The sequence below is a fragment of the Crinia signifera genome, chromosome 7 (genome assembly GCF_055691185.1).
Source record: "Crinia signifera chromosome 7, ASM5569118v1, whole genome shotgun sequence".
NCBI classification, from domain to species: domain Eukaryota; kingdom Metazoa; phylum Chordata; class Amphibia; order Anura; family Myobatrachidae; genus Crinia; species Crinia signifera.
In genome coordinates, this window is record NC_139223.1 from 163,405,668 (window position 1) to 163,422,238 (window position 16,571).

The following is a 16,571-nucleotide window of genomic DNA, read 5'->3' on the forward strand; positions in this document are numbered from 1 at the left end:
AACCCCCACTTGGGGTGACGGACTCGGAACCCCCTTCTGGGGCGATTGACTCGGAGCCCCCTTCTGGGGCGATTGACTCGGAGCCCCCTTCTGGGGCGATTGACTCGGAGCCCCCTTCTGGGGCGATTGACACGGAACCCCCTTCTGGGGGGAAATATAGAGCCCCTTCTTGAGGCAAAGTGCTCAGTGGCCTAACCTGGGAAGCCACACTCAGAGACCCTTCCTGGGGTGTGGCTACCAGAGGATCCTTTTGGGGTGCAACTCTCGGAGATTCCTCTTGGGGTAGTGTACTCAGAGGCCCTTTTTGGGGTACCACTTTCAGAGACCCCTCTTGGGGTGCAGTGCTCGGGAAACCCTCCTGGGGCGCAATGCTCAGAGACCCTGTTTGGGGTGTGGTACTCTGAGACCCTGCTTGGAGTCTGACAGTCTGAGACCCCTCCTGGTGCACGACACTCTGAACCCCGTTCTGCGGCTTGAGAATTTGAGAACCCTCCTGGGAAATTACCCTCCGAGACCCCTTCTGAGGAAAAAGACTCTGTACCCCTTCTTGGGGCTCGCCATTCTGAGACCCCTCTCGGAACTCGACACTGTGAGAGTCCACTTGGGGTGAAACACTTTGATGCCCCTCTTCGGGCAAGACACTAGGAAGCCCTTCCTTGGGCAGGACACTAGGAAGCTCCTCCTTGGGCTGGACTAACAGAACCCCCTTCTGGGGCTGGCTGGACAGAACCCCATCTTTGGGTTTGATACTCGGACTCCCCTCCTGGGGCTTGTGACCATGAACTCCCTCCTGGGGCTGGATGGACAGGACCCCCTCCTGGGGTTGGACACCCGGACTCCCCTCTCGGAACTTGACACTCGGGTTCGCTTCTTGCGGCTTGACCAAAAATGTACTGCTTTTAGGTAAAAAGATTTTAGTTCTTGGACCCCAGTGATAGCCTTGAAACTCTTCCTGAGCGGGCACAGAAGCAACAACCTTATTCCTGGCCTCTCGGAGGGAGCAATCCCCAATCAAATGGTCCTGGTCTCCACAATAAAAACATAAATTTAAGGACCTGCGTCGCTGGCGTTCCTCACCTGACAACTGGGGACGAGGCCGACTCACGTACTTGTCCTTTAAGGGCACAGATGTATTTGCCAATGGGGTACCCGGAGTGGAATCTGAGGGTCTTGCAGGCACCAAGCCCACAGTAGACTCGCTGAGCAGTTTGGTGACAAGGGTGAGGACGTTAGACAGCAGCTCCTGTAACTGCTGTATTAGCAGGCGAGGCACCCTAATGAACTCCGGATCAGAAATCACTGGTGTTGGAGAGGCTGGAGCGAGGTCCAATTGCTGCTGCAGAGTTTGCAAGCTTTGCATAATCAGAGCTTGGTGCTGTCCTTGCTTGTCAACCCGGACCAGCAGGTGTTCCAGGAGTTCTTTATGAGACATGCCACTAACAGCATCCATATTCCAGTTGGGCCAGAGTATTCTGTCACAAACTTGGGGTGCACTACCACTCGGGGATTGGCTAGACCTGACACAGGGGCGCGGAGTCTAACCGTGCCGGGGGTTTTCTGCCAGTGACCCCTCCAAGCGGGATATGGGCTTCTGCGGCACCCGACACGTCGGTCGCGGCCCCCTGGTCAGGTTCCCCGTATGAGTGGTGGTAGCTTGTGGAATATGGAGCGTGGTCGTCAAGCCGGATCAGTAACAGATGAGCAGATACGGTACCAAGGAATGCAGCACACAGGGAGCAGGCAGGAGAATGGTAACAGAACTAGCCAAGGTCATACACTGGATGTCACGGATGTAGTACACAAGGAGCAGGCAGGAGAATAGTCAGGAGAATAGCCGGAATCATACACTGGTAAACACTGGGTACGGTACACGAGGATCAGGCAGGAGAATGGTCAGGAACAAGCCGAGGTCAGATGCAATAATCAGAAGTCTGGAATAGTACAAGGCACTGGAACGCTGGAGCTGGTGTGAACCTATACTCTGGCAGCTTCTGTCTCCCAGAGGCTGCCCTTTATAGGAAGCACAGGGAACCCACAGGTGAACTAATCAATGGGCTGAGCATGCTCAGTTTACACTGAGCTCTCCTGCAGGAGAGTTACCCAGGTGTAACTAATTAGCTGAGCTCAGATCTCACAGCACAGTTCAACTATACAGAGCTGTCAGCAGCAAGGACTCCTCCAGGTGCTGTAATTAGCAAAGCTCAGGCCACACAGACTTTCCTTGCAGCATGGAGCAGGCTGAACAGACAGGAGAAGCCACAAACCAGGTAAGAAACAATACAATAACTGAATGTTGTGACACCCTGCTGTAGAAGGGCCAGCAGCCTCCTCATTTCCCACTGGCTGCATGTGCAGTGGCACATAGGAGGTGCTGGAGTCCATCTGTGTGCAATTATATTTGTTTTGTATTATTATTTATTTTGCGGCATTCCTGCCATGTTGTTTATTGTTTGTATGTATTATTTTATGGTCATTGCATCACACTGGCATTGACTGTGACATGAATATAAATAAATGTGTTTACTTTACCCAAAATGTGTGGTTTCATGAGTACATGTCAAATACACATGTGTATTGCTAGTATTAATATTCTGTCATGTCCATTGTTAGCAGTTTGAAAGTGTCTGACAAGTACAGCATATGTGGGGGACTAGTAAGGTTTCCTTGAAGCAGCAATGGTTTCAATTAAAGCACTGACAAGCGGCCTATTAGTGAGTAATGAGTAAAGGAGTAGATTCTATTGGGTTCAGGTGTTAATGGTTGTAGTCATTAGGCGTACGTTCGCCTAGCGCATGAACGAGTGGTGTCCGCAAAGCAATAGTACACTTGTGGACACCGCACATTTCTGCCCTTTTTGATCGCGTGCATTCGGAGTGGTTTCCGAATGTACGCCCCCCAACATAAGTGTACTCCCCCGTGTCCGCCCATGTTTCCGCCCCGTTTTGCCCACTTTGAAACTACGCCCATGTGTCATTCCGCATGACGCCCATAATACGCCCCTATTTCCCGAATGATAGCGGTGAACAGTTCTGGACGGGATCTGGCCGAACTGGTACCGAGTCAAGGCGTGGCACATGCGCGTTGCGTTCTCCACGCATGCGCAGACGCCGTAAAGACGCGATCCGAAAGTATGCGGTAAAGTCCGCGTCAATCAGAATAAGGGCCAAGATTTTGACTAATATTTATAACTTTATAGTCAAAATCTTATCTGGATCTTATGCAGATTGTATCAGTGTGTACACAGCATTACCGTTCCCATCCTGATGCCGACACAATGACAGACTCTGGTAACCACTAGGATATTATTTCATATACAGTATATATACTTTGTTTGGTATATACAGTCTATACACATTGCTGAGAATGTTGTGAACGTTTTTATTTTAGTATTTATTTGGGGCAACAGATTCATGAACGTAGAGTCGCTTTGTGCATCGTTTATTTAATCACTTGGTTATTTGCTGAATTTGCCTTTTCCATTATTGAAGCCGATTAATCCGGGATAGCGGAATGGGATCTCGTCAGCACATTCTCTGCCCAGAGGGACTCTGGTGCATGTGATCAGCAGGGTAAATACTGGCTGCTTTATTGTTACACTGCAATATAGATCTCACACCACCCAAATCTCATTCTCTCTGCACATGTTACATCTGCCCCACCTGCAGTGCACATGGTTTTGAGACGTTATTTGCATTTGTGAGTGAACATAGGCGTTATTTGCATTTGTGAGTGAACATAGGCCCTTATTCAGATCTGATTGCAGTACAAATTTGTTTGGAAAATTGGCAAAACCATGTGCACTGCAGGTGGGGCAGATGTAACATGTGCAGAGAGAGTTAAATTTGGGTGGGGTGTGTTGAACCTGAATTCTAAATTGCAGTGTAAAAATAATGCAGCCAGTACTTACCCTGCCCAGGAACAAAATAACTTACACAAATCTAACTATCTCTGCACATGTTACATCTGCCCCACCTGCAGTGCACATGGTTTTGCCCATTTTCCAAACAAATTTGTACTGCGATTATATCTGAATAAGGGCCATAGTGTAACATGGATCAGTAAATATTTCAAAAATACATCTGTATGTTGACTATGTATCTAAAATATATATTGTATAAAAATATCTAACGTCTATGTTGGACTAAAGTTTTTATAATGAACCCTTTGCCACTAGAAGAATTGTCTTTTATTATTATTATTATTATTATTATTATTATTATTATATAAATTATTTATATGGTGCCACAAAGGATCCTCAGCGCCCAATTACAGAGTACATGCAAAGCAGTGACTTACATTGAATACAATAGAGGATAAGTACAGGGGACCAGTGCTGTAACTAGACATTTTGGTGCCCTGTGCAAAATATGTAATTGGTACACCCTCCCCCCCCCATACTAGGGACATGCTGAAGTTGCGAACAGTAATGTCCATTAGTCACATTACACCATACAATAGTGTCCATTATTCACAATAGACCACACAATAGTGCAACTTATTCACATTACACCACACATTAGTGTCCATTATTCACATTACGCCACACAGTAATGTCCATTATTCAGGGAGAAATTGGGTTATCACTTGTTAATAAAACAACTCAAATTCTGAGGCATCTATGTTTTGTGACGAAAGTGATGAATGACCGCTAGAGGAAGGGGATGTATCGGGCACGTGGAAGGAGCGCACCCCCCTGGATAACTGGATGTGGACCCGCAACAAGGACATGGCATCAAAAGGAATACCCTATCCACGAGACACGCCCTCGCGTTCATCACCTTTTACCTTCCTGACCCGCAGGTGGCATCCCAAATGGTGGGTATCTGGGGATCGGGCATCTCATACACATCTGCTCACATGCGGCTGCGCGGGAGAGGAATCATTCCCCCATCGCTCACCATCAAATGATTTGTCTCCGCTAATAATACTCAGTCTAGATTTTGTGTTGCCTCGCCTATAAATATATTCCGGCAGTGATGAACTTCGGGCAGGGGAGGACTGGTGGTAGTGCGCTCAGACAACCATGGCTCCTACGGCTCCTGACTGTCAATCACTGCTCCACACAACATTCTGGTGCCAACGGCTGGCCAGGAACACACGGGGGGGAAATTACTAAGATGGGAGTTCTATGTCACATGGGACGTTGCTATGGGCAACCAATCAGAATCTACTTATTTATTTAGCCCATAGCAACATCCCATCTAAATTTGAACTCTTACCAATTTCCCCCCGTGACGGCAGCCGTACTACTTGTACCAGCGACCAGAGGTCACGTAGCACATTTTCCTGAAATGACAGGGGGTGCCTTGGTGTCCCTCCCCCTAAATCTGCCATTGGTTGAGTGCAGCTCAGTCGCGGAGTTAACTGATTTTAAATTGATGCTGAGTGAGGATACCCTGCGTCGTGCATCGCCCCATAGACAGACGGAGCTGACGTCTGTTCTGTTCCTGGGTCACTGAATGTTGATTGATGAGTTTAGAATCATTAGGAAATGAGAAGTTCTGGAATGAGTCATACTTGCCTACACTTCTGGAATGGGAAAGGGGCTCCTGGAAATCTGGTAATCCTCCCAAGGAAAGGGTTGCAAGTCTCCCGCAACCCCTCGGACCCCCACACTGACCTCAGCCACCCACTTTCAAGCACAAGTGGTCAGAACAATGATGACATGGTTCAAGCTGAATTGGGTCATCATAGCCCCACCTGTTTTACGGCACTGTATAGCAGGAAGCGTAGTGTCACCATAACACCTGACAGTGCATCCAGCCACACCCCCTGCGCCAAACAGGCTGCCCCCTCCCAGAGTCAGGGTCAGAAAAGTTGGTAACTGGGGTATGCGATTCTCTTTAGAGTCTTCCTCACCTACCCCAGATGCCAAAGTCCACAAACATCGTCATGTCCACAAACATCGTCATGTGCCAATATCACACGTGCGCTGAACTGTATACCCTGGTGTGGATCTCAGGATGGGCAGTGTTCTAGGTCAACAGTCAATTTGTCGAATGAATGGTTGACAGACAGATTGACAGATTGAAAAAATGTTGACATGTAACAGGTTGACAGACAAAATGTCAATGGAATCAATAGGTTGACAGGTCAACACATAAAAAGGTCGATATGGGAGTTCGATATCATGAGGTGAAGAACCGCCAATGACCACTAGAGGGCACTCAACGGACCAAATTAACCTTTTGTGTGCTAAAAGATGTAATAACAGAAAGAGAAAGCATTTTTTGCAGGGACCCTGATCTGTTTAAAACTTTGTGGATATGGAGAGAGGGAGCTGTGAAGACAGAGATTGGAGGTAGGGGAGCAGATAGAGACTGGGGGCGGGGTGGAGAAGCAGTGCAGAAGCCGTCATTTTAATGGGGGTGGGGGTTGGTGGTGGTGGTGGTGGTGGCGGGGGGGGTGTTAACCAAAGTTTTGGTTAAACCCAGCAGAAACGGTTGAACTGATGTTTGAGTAATACGTCTGAGCTCACATAATGGTGATACCCAGAATCTTTGATCCTGTAATTCTATTGCAGATCCTTATCTGGCGCCCCCTTGTGTAGAGATTCGCCCAGTTACTTTGTAACCTATTCATCTGAGTGTCCCCATAAGAGAAATAGTTTGTGGTTCTGGAACTTATTAAGTCATTTACCATTAGTAATATTTGTGATCATGTTGTATAGTAAGAAGTCACAATTCTACACCTGGAGTGAAATGAGTGTATTGGGCATATTGCAATTCATTTAAGCACATGGAAAACTTTCAGAATTTTAGAACAAATCAGTGATGCGTCTGAAGGAGCCGACTCTGGCGTTCATAGCCCCCCAGTCTGTGAATCTTCTGTACTCCCCGGGTTTTAGGTAGTACTGGCGCCCCCTGTAGTTGGGCTGCTCGAAGAAGATCCAGTGCCCGTCAATGACGTTACTGGAGTGGATGTCGTGGTAATTAAACTCTTCGTTCACATAAGGACAATCTTCAGTGAACTCCATCATCTGACCTCTGAAGTCTTCCCTCTCATAGATTCTGATCCGGAAGGAGCCTTGGTGCTATAAGAGGGGAACAGATTCGATTAATGACCGACTATCCTCACCAACGCGTCAGCAGATTCCAGGTTTTGGGACCCTTTCTGGTTATATCTAACCTACAACATCTACAAATGACATTGTTATTCCTCTTGTGTTCATGGAGATTATAATTAAAGGCAACCAAGGTCGTTATTATACTTCACGCTTTACCTAGGTTTTTCCTATCTTTATGTTCATGACCCAAAGTTCTATTATGGTAATTGTTGACCCCTTTTAACTGCTAAGGATGAGTGGCGCTCATCCTATGTACTGTTCAAATAGGGGAGAGAAAGGTTTCCAAAAAGATACCTTTTTTGAAGATGATGTCTCTTGACCAGGTGAAGTTTGATGATGCCATCATGTGAATACTTGATGACATCATTAAGACCCATGCCTTCAGGTTTTTTTTATTTTAAAATAGGAGAACATTAAAATTGTTCTATCTCAGCCCTCCTGGCAGTATACTAACACCCGCGCTCTTACTGTTGTCAAAGGACCGGCGCCGATGCTTGGAAAGATTCAGGTGCCTACAATGAAATAGGGTTAGGCTGCTGGGAGAGGAAGGTTATGGTTCGCTGTGGGGTTTGGGTTAGATTTAGGCAGGTAGGGGGTGTAGTGTTAGGCACAAGCGTGGACGGTTGGTTAGGGTCAGGTTGATAAATGGGGGGGGGGTAAATGTTCAGATGCCGCTGGTGCTTTTTTCTATGTAACCGCTCCTGCACAAGGATACCCTGTGGGATGCTGTGGATATCACTAATGCTCCACCTTAGTACAACATTTCTCCTCCTGTTCACCAATGTGAACCTAGATGTGAAACGCGTTAGTGCTAATTCTGGTCAAACCCCCTAAAAATTGTACGATTTCCCCATTTTCTTTAGGAAAAACATTTATAAAGAAAGTTGCTTATCGGTGGTATATGGGAAGTGCCAGTTATTGGTTTGTTAGTATTCTATGGCATACAGGATATAGGGAACATATAACATATTATATTGGATCGCAAAGCACTGTACAAGCAAAGCTATCAGTTAGTAACCAACCCTCTATATTACCTGGGGGATCACTCGGCAGGACCTGATGGAGTCGCTCAGTCCGGACCAGTGCTGACAGTCGGGGTACTCGCCCCTCTTCACAAAGTACTGCTGTCCTGTGTAGTTGGGGCGCTCATAAATCATCCAGTTCCCGCTCTCCACCCGGATGGAGTTGCAGCGGCTGAAGTAAGAGTTCAGCTCGGAGCTGTTGGTGCTGCACTCATGGGAGCGTCCCTGGAAGTTCCGGTCCTCGTAGAAGACTATCTGGGGGGGATATTGGGGACATGATGAGTTATCGCAGCCAGACGCATTCTTACAATGTGACGTTTTATCTGGCAGTACAAATACATCTCTAGAATAAATGGTCACAAACGAATAAAACTGTAATCTGGGCCGGGGGGGGGGGGGGGGTAGGGGGTGTATGTATATGTGTGTGTGCGGTTGGGGGACATGTTTGAAAGTAACGCTAAAATTTCAACTTCCTGTAGACAGTGCCTCTCTACACAACCGCTTTCAGCAACACCCCTGCGATTCTTCCAGAAGGCGCAACCTCTCTGCGCGCATCCTTAGCCATCGCCCCATTACCTCCGACTCACTGTCCAGGAGCGACCCGTACATTCCTGATCCTGCGCATCCAAATCTGCAGCTCTCTACAATCAAACCAGGACTCCTGCGCTTACTAAAATCATCGCTCTGCGGCACCCAACATCATCGCTGCTTCCAACCCAGAATCAGGCCTTATAACTGCAATATTAGGTTATTTTTTAGTGGCGTAAATACGCCCAAATAACAGAACAAAAATGATCTACTGTGGTGGGAACTTTGGAGGGAGTTAAAGCTGATTGTTTGTGTGTGTGTGTGTGTGTGTGTGTGTGTGTGTGTGTGTGTGTATGTATGTATATATACTGTATATATATATAATTAGTATTTTAAAAGGTATACTCATTTATAAAACAAGAAGACATTTGTGTTGTACAATCTGTACCAGGACAGAGCACAGATACAGACCTCGCTTCCGTCTGCAGACAATGGGACTGTTACCTGCCTATACACACAGAATGGGGGCATTCATATTACCTTTTCCATCGTGAATGTTACGGAAGTGGTGCACAGAGAACCAGCGTTCCCAGTTTATAGCCATCGCTAACAATGGACTTTGCATGACAATGACTTAATTAAACAGAATGTACGTCGGATTTACAAAGTCAGCAACCCGTCATGGGATTGTAACACAACGAAAACACAAACTCAGGATGCTTGTTCTGTTTTACTCTGCATTATTATTTACAGGCTACAGTGACATCTGTACAGCATATTGTTGATTGCTGGACTATCTGAGAGACCAGCATATTGTCAGGTGCACACACAGGATGCTCTGTATATACTGTAAGTGTATCCAATTGTATCATGTCACAGGATTGCAGCTTATACTGTATGCAAACCTCAAGGAGCACATACATCTTGTACAGTGCAGCAATACATTAATACTACAAATGTATAAGGGGGGGGGGGGGGTGTTCAGACTCGATCGCACAACTGCAAATTATTTTATTGTCCTAGAATAAATGCTCACTGGCATTAAGTGTTCCCTGTGCGGGAGTGCCCTGTCCACAGTTACTGGGCTCATTTTAGAGGTAGATGCAAGAACAAGTTTTCACCTAGATAAACCATGCTGCAGTATAAGGGAAGTAAATACTGTACATGCAGGATGAATACTGGCTGCTTTTGCATGTGACCCTGCTGTGCACTACTGTTGTCCTACCTGCAGTACTGTTGTCCTACCTGCACTACTGATATCCTACCTGCACTACTGTTGTCCTACCTACACTACTGACGTCCAACCTGCACTACTGATGTCCTACCTACACTACTGATGTCCTACCTACACTACCGACGTCCAACCTGCACTACTGATGTCCTACCTACACTACTGATGTCCAACCTACACTACTGATGTCCTACCTACACTACTGATGTCCAACCTGCACTACTGTTGTCCTACCTACACTACTGATGTCCTACCTACACTACTGATGTCCTACCTGCACTACTGTTGTCCTACCTACACTATTGATGTCCTACCTACACTACTGATGTCCTACCTACACTACTGATTTCCTACCTACACTACTGATGTCCAACATGCACTACTGTTGTCCTACCTACACTACTGCTGCCCTACCTGCACTACTGATGTCCTACCTGCACTACTGATGTCCTACCTACACTACTGATATCCAACCTGCACTAATGATGTCCTACCTAAACTACTGATGCCTTACCTACACTACTGATGTCCAACCTGCACTACTGTTGTCCTACCTACACTACTGATGCCCTACCTGCACTACTGATGTCCTACCTACACCACTGATGTCCAACCTGCACTACTGTTGTCCTACCTACACTACTGATACCCTACCTGCACTACTGATGTCCTACCTAAACTACTGATGCCTTACCTACACTACTGATGTCCAACCTGCACTACTGTTGTCCTACCTACACTACTGATGCCCTACCTGCACTACTGATGTCCTACCTACACCACTGATGTCCAACCTGCACTACTGATGTCTACCTACACTACTGATGCCCTACCTGCACTATTGATGTCCTACCTACACTACTGATGCCCTACCTGCACTACTGATGTCCTACCTGCACTACTGATGCCCTACCTGCACTACTGATGTCCTACCTACACTACTGATGTCCTACCTGCACTATTGATGTCCTACCTACACTACTGATGCCCTACCTGCACTACTGATATCCTACCTGCACTACTGATGCCCTACCTGCACTACTGATGTCCTACCTACACTACTGATGTCCTACCTGCACTATTGATGTCCAACCTACACTACTGATGCCCTACCTGTACTACTGATGTCCTACCTACACTACTGATGCCCTACCTGCACTACTGATGTCCTTGGCCAACCTCTGCCTAGGATGGCAGATATTTTTTTGAGGAGGGGAAAAGCAAAGGCTAAAAATATTATTTTAGACCCTAGTCATCCCTGCTATTCTCTTTTCTCCCTGTTGCCCTCTGGGAAATGTTACAGGTGCTTGAGTTGCCGTACTATTCGGTTGTGGGACAGTTTTTTCCCATCTGTTATTTTGTGTTTGAATTGTGAGTATTCTTTCTTCTTTTCTTTTCTTCCTTGTGAATTTCACTTTACATTTTTTAATGTTGTAGTGACAATAAATTATTATTATTATTATTATTATTATTATTATTATTATTACACTACTGATGTCCTACCTGCACTTTTGGGGGTAAATTTAATAAGGTATGATTCTGGAAGATGTGTGATTTTTTGGGTCAAAAACTGAAAAAAAAAATCACACGTTTTTCAAAAATTGCACAACTAATATTTGCGGTAAAAATTGCACTTTTTACCATGATGAAAAAAATCTAAATCAAATAAAAAATCGCATCCAGATATTTTTCCATTGAAAAGGATAGGGTGCGATTTTTCAAACCTCACACCTAACATGACGTAAAAATTGACAAAAAATAAACCAGGCTCCAACAGTCACCGCTGTCATGCTACAGTCATGGGACACTTTTTATACAAGGCCTCCCATCCATCACATTAGCCAGTGACTGGTCAGCCCTGGCCAGGGTCCCTGGGGGAGTGGGAACCTACCCAATAATGGGGTCCCCCACAGGCCCCCACAGCCAGGGCTGGTGCCAGATGCTATCCCCGACACCCCTGGGTAGTGGGTCCCGGGTTGATAGAGTTGTGTAGAAATAAAGCAATACATCAATGACTTTGGGTTCTTCTGTGGAAATAAAAGTCTCCAGCAAGTCATATCAGCAATATCTCCAGCAATATCTCAGAACTGATGTAGTCCTGGGGAAATATCTTGTTGGTGCAATCATTGCCACTTTTGCTCAACCTAACCAGAGTGATTGAGATGCCAACCTAGCAGTGGCCTGGACAGGATGGGGGCAGGAAGTGTGACCAGGTGGGAAGGGTTAAGGTACAGGGTAGTCAGGAATGTAGAAGGGAATAGACCAGAAAGGGAATGTGCCCAACTGGTGCTCCTAGGGGACTTTCCTGCACAACTGGTGATGGTTGCCCATGAAACCCTTTGGACAGTAGCCCGGAGATGGACCATTGAAGTGTCTGACAGAGAGCTTGCCCTGGCCTGGAATGTCAGATAATGCCCAGACCTATGGTAGGCCCAATGCCATGATTTGGCCATTTGGGCACTTCAGTGCTCTGCTCATAATGGAGCCCTTGCAGTAAGTTCCTGTGGACATAGCAGGTCCCATCCCTGTGCTCTGTTGATCGGGAAAAACAAGCATACGGGTTCCAGAGGCTGGTGCTCTATCTGCCATCACTGCAGAACAGGTAGTGGACAAAATAGTAAGAATAGACCTAGGTGACCGGACAGGTTCCCTGAGTCATAGGTCATTGGAGTAGAATTGGAGAGTAGGTCTGACAGTTTGGATCAAGGTATATCTTTTAAGGAAGACACCTGAATAAGGCACAATTATAGGTGGCCAAGGTAGAGACTAGACCTCCAAAAAGTATCACTGGCACCTTAGACTTATCAAGCAATGAAAAAGGTGGAGGAGAAGATTTTACCCATTGCGCTCTACACAATAAAAATATGTTACATTAAACAATACTTCCTTTTTTAGAGGTTCTCTGTCCTTGTTCGCTGGATTTTTAACATTGTAGTGGATAATGAGGTCCTTCAAGATTATAGTGATGATAATCCAAAGGCAGAGAAACAAAAAGAAATAAAAAGTGTCCGATGTGTAGTAATATTTGATAACACCAGTATAATATACTTTTGATGATTAATATGCAAAAGGATAGTTGCGCTATGACATTTATTTAACAAGAAGAAATTTAAAAGGTGAGCTAAATAGCTAAAAAAAACTATATAAAAAGATGTATTCAAACAAGAAAAAAAATTGCTGCGATAATTTGTGCACGTTTTAGTGAGATTTTCAAAATCACCTTACGTCCAGGTGTGTCCTGTTCTTTTTTGGGCCCAAAAAGATGTTGTAAGTCCTGATATCAGGTGGGTGTCAGGAGTATGTTGTGGCCCTCCACTATGCTTCCTCCAACCTGGGTGCTTGTATTGGCAAATTAGAGAGATTCCTCCACAAAAAGTAAGTGAGCTTGTGTTACGATCCTGCAATCCGGGGCTGCACAATTGGATCTTGTTGTTACTCCACTATTCGCATGGCACCTGGAGACACTCTGGAAAGGATAAATGGTAGCAGCAATTCTGGCGTACCAATGGCCAACACGTTTCGCTGCTCCTGCAGCTTTTTGAAGGAGTTGCAGGAGCAGCGAAACGCGTTGGTTATTGGTACACCAGAATTGCTGCTACCATTTATCCTTTCCAGAGTGTGTTTCCAGGTGCCATGCGAATAGTGGATTAACAACAAGATCCAATTGTGCAGCCCCGGATTGCACGATCGTAACACACTAGCAGTATTGGATATAATATACATAAAGATATCTTTAACCCAGTATCAGGAAGGTCTGCGTAGCCAACACTCACAAAATATAGGTGGCGTATTTTCACATAGGATTACCTTTGTGGACCATAAACATACGTACCAATGACTCACTTCTTCATGTTCACATAAGGGTATCTTTGGTTGGTGTATCCTATAGCGGGAAGTGGTTCTTCACAAGATATAGTACTGGTGACTCTCATGTGGTTCAATACGGGAAGATAAAGAAACAAAACAAATCCAATGTGTAGTAATGTTTGCTAAAACCAGTAAAAGTATGCTTTAGACCATAAACTGTTCTTTTAAAAATGACACCGTACCCATTTACTTTAGTGACTGGAAGTATAAACCCATAAAGTTATCTTTACAAACAATTAGCAATATGGGTACCAGATATTGGAGTCAGCATACTGTCATGAACCATCATTGGGGCACCCCCGCACCTGGATCATGAGGGGGTAGACACCCCAAAATTCCTAAATACAGCCCAGAGACACAGACACCCTCTTAGCTGAATTCATAGACTGCAACCTCCTGGGAGCTGTGCCTCTCACACTAATGGAGCCATCCACAGGACTGTGTGTTCTATAGTAATAGAATGTGACTTTATTAGATACCAGATGTTTCGGGAAGTAGTCCCTTGTTCTTATAAGTGTTGTGCCTATCAGGGCATATACCCCTGAGCCTGATAGATGTCTGTCTCCGTAATGTACTGTTTATTGCATGTGTGCAATTTCCTGCCATCCAGTGTGTGAGTGATACATGGGACAGCCAGGACTGACCCCCCCTCTCCCCCTGTGCTCACAACCCCCCTGCACAGGAAGCAGCAATCAGCTGAGGGGGCTGTGACATCACAAATGACTACAAGGGGTTAACATGGCTCATTATACAATCCCAAAGTGGACATTTTCCTTATCAGCATAATTACCTGGCCTTTGTTCTAAGGGGAATCATTGCAGACTACATGTCTCCAAAACCACAGGGGGTCTCCACATAGCTCTGAGACACCTTCTAAAGAGCAGGATTGAAATCCCTCCAATCAGGACACTCCGTGAGGTCACCAGGGGAGCGGAGCATTCTGGGAGGATGGAAGTTTTGAAGAGGGCACGCACCAGGGGTGGGGGTTGTTGTTGAGTTTGAGAGACTGCAGAGAGAGGCGGCTGCCAGGAACCAAGCCTGTCCGCCTGGTGCTGGTAGATGGGGACACAGCCAAGCGTACTGCCCCCACCAGAGCATCACAGGTGCCGGGCTTAAGTGTGCCAGCAGGAGCTGGGTGACTTTTCCAGGGTGCCCTACTCCCAGGAGTAGTGATTGGCGCAGGCCAAGATCAGCAGGACACCATCATCGCCCTCCCAGCAACCAACATCCAGCAGACGCAAGTATTCCCTGAGGTGGATATTCCCGGTATTGGGGGAGGGGTTCTTGCTTTGTGTGGTTCTAGTCATATTGGTCTATTCATAACTGTGTTTAATGTTAATGCTACCTGTATATATATGTACATAGTGTGGTTACGGTTTACATGTTTATTTAGTCTCTATGTAATAAAGGTTCCGTTGGACCTTGCTATTGCGTGCTTTCTGTGTGATCGCAGAATCGTGTGTGGCCCCAGGACCCGTGCAAAGCTCTAAACGCTGCCTTTCTCAAGGCGGAAATTACATGAGGCAAAAGTAATGCACATTATGAGCCTGGGGTCGTCACAATTGGTGGCAAGCAGTGGGGATCACACAGGCCCGACGTCCGGGCAGAGCCAGGGGTCCGTATCGGTATGCGGCCAAGCTCTAAAGGCGCAATAGTCCGTAACCCAGTAGTATAGAACCACACAGAGCAGAGCTCTTATAAACCTAGCTGGAACACCGGGGAGGAAGAAAAAGGTTCCTGTGCGAGGGCATTACGCGAGGGAAGAATTCCGCTTAAGTGCCTGCTTGTCCAGGGGACTTTCCCTGCAAGCGTGAGAACGGTGGAGTGTGCCGTGGCCCAGAAACGGAAGCTGAAGTGAGGGGGTTCAGCAAGTGACGCTGGCCAAGCCCTACTAGTGCAGCACGTTTGGAGAATGGGGCCAGGAAAAGGACAGAAACGTCTAAAGAGAGGCAAGAGGTGCCCACAGTTGCCCAGAGCAGTGAGGCTCATAGATGAGGAATCGTCATGGAGTCGTCTGGCTGAGGAATGGGACCTGAGCAGTCCATCCACGCTGATGCAGCCCCTCTGGGAGGATTGGGAAGCAGCATATCGGTGGATTAATGTATGGACAGGAGCTACTACAGAGGAGAAAGCAGCTTACCTGACCGATGAATTTGAGCAGTATGTATTTGAGGCTGCTGCAGGGAACCTGCTGCATACGGTGGCGTGGAAGGCTTTTGTCACAGAAGTAAGTAACGCCACGCATCAGCTAATGCACAGAAGCCGGGTCGCTGAGGCCAGCGTGCCAGCACCGGGTAAAGTGGGTCCTGGGAAGGAGCCCGCGAAGAGAACTCAAAGGGAGGAGGAGTTGATGGTGCCACCGGGGTGGATGACCGAGGGGTCCACTACCGAGATCCCAGGGGGGGAGGCGGAGGATCTGTGGCCTGCAGAATCTGGAGCTCCATTAGCAAGAATGAGTCTGGAGGACCTAATTGCGGAATGGAGGCTACGATGCAGCACACCCCCCGAAGGCCGCTCACACTGCACTCTTATTCGATGGGTGTACGAGCAGCAAGAGGACCCGCTACATGCGTTCAGCGCGTATAGAAACTGGGTCCTGTGTCCAGGGGAACTGAGAAGTGTCCAGGAGCAGTTGCAGTGTCTCCTGCATTGCTATGAGAATGCAGAGAGAGTCGCCCTAGCACAGGGGCAGCTGAATTCCCCAGAGTGGCTGGACCAGTGTCAGAGGGTAGAGGCAGAGGAACGTCGGCTGCTGCAGCTTGTGCATCCGCACAGAGACACTGAACTAAATTCCCCTCTGACACCGGGAGAAATCACAGAACTGTTCCCATTCAGCGAGTTGGGAAATGAGGAACGA

At 46.8% G+C, this 16,571-nt stretch overlaps 2 protein-coding genes across 2 annotated transcripts in view; one reads left to right on the plus strand and one right to left on the minus strand.

The window, feature by feature from the left end:
• The first annotated feature begins 2,136 nt into the window (after positions 1-2,136).
• LOC146019583 (gamma-crystallin 1-like) overlaps positions 2,137-16,571 on the plus strand; it is a 43,937-nt gene continuing 29,502 nt past the window's right edge. Inside the window, exon 1 of the mRNA XM_083152076.1 lies at positions 2,137-2,267. Within this exon, the coding sequence (XP_083008202.1) occupies positions 2,229-2,267 (39 nt within the window). The 5' untranslated portion in view covers positions 2,137-2,228. The remainder of the gene's footprint in view (positions 2,268-16,571) is intronic.
• On the minus strand, positions 6,758-9,165 carry LOC146020434 (gamma-crystallin 1-like). Its single transcript, XM_083153566.1, has 3 exons — positions 9,157-9,165; positions 8,101-8,343; positions 6,758-7,033 (listed from the first exon to the last, which is right to left on the minus strand). Exons 1-3 carry the CDS (start codon positions 9,163-9,165, stop codon positions 6,758-6,760), a joined length of 528 nt encoding a protein of 175 aa, XP_083009692.1.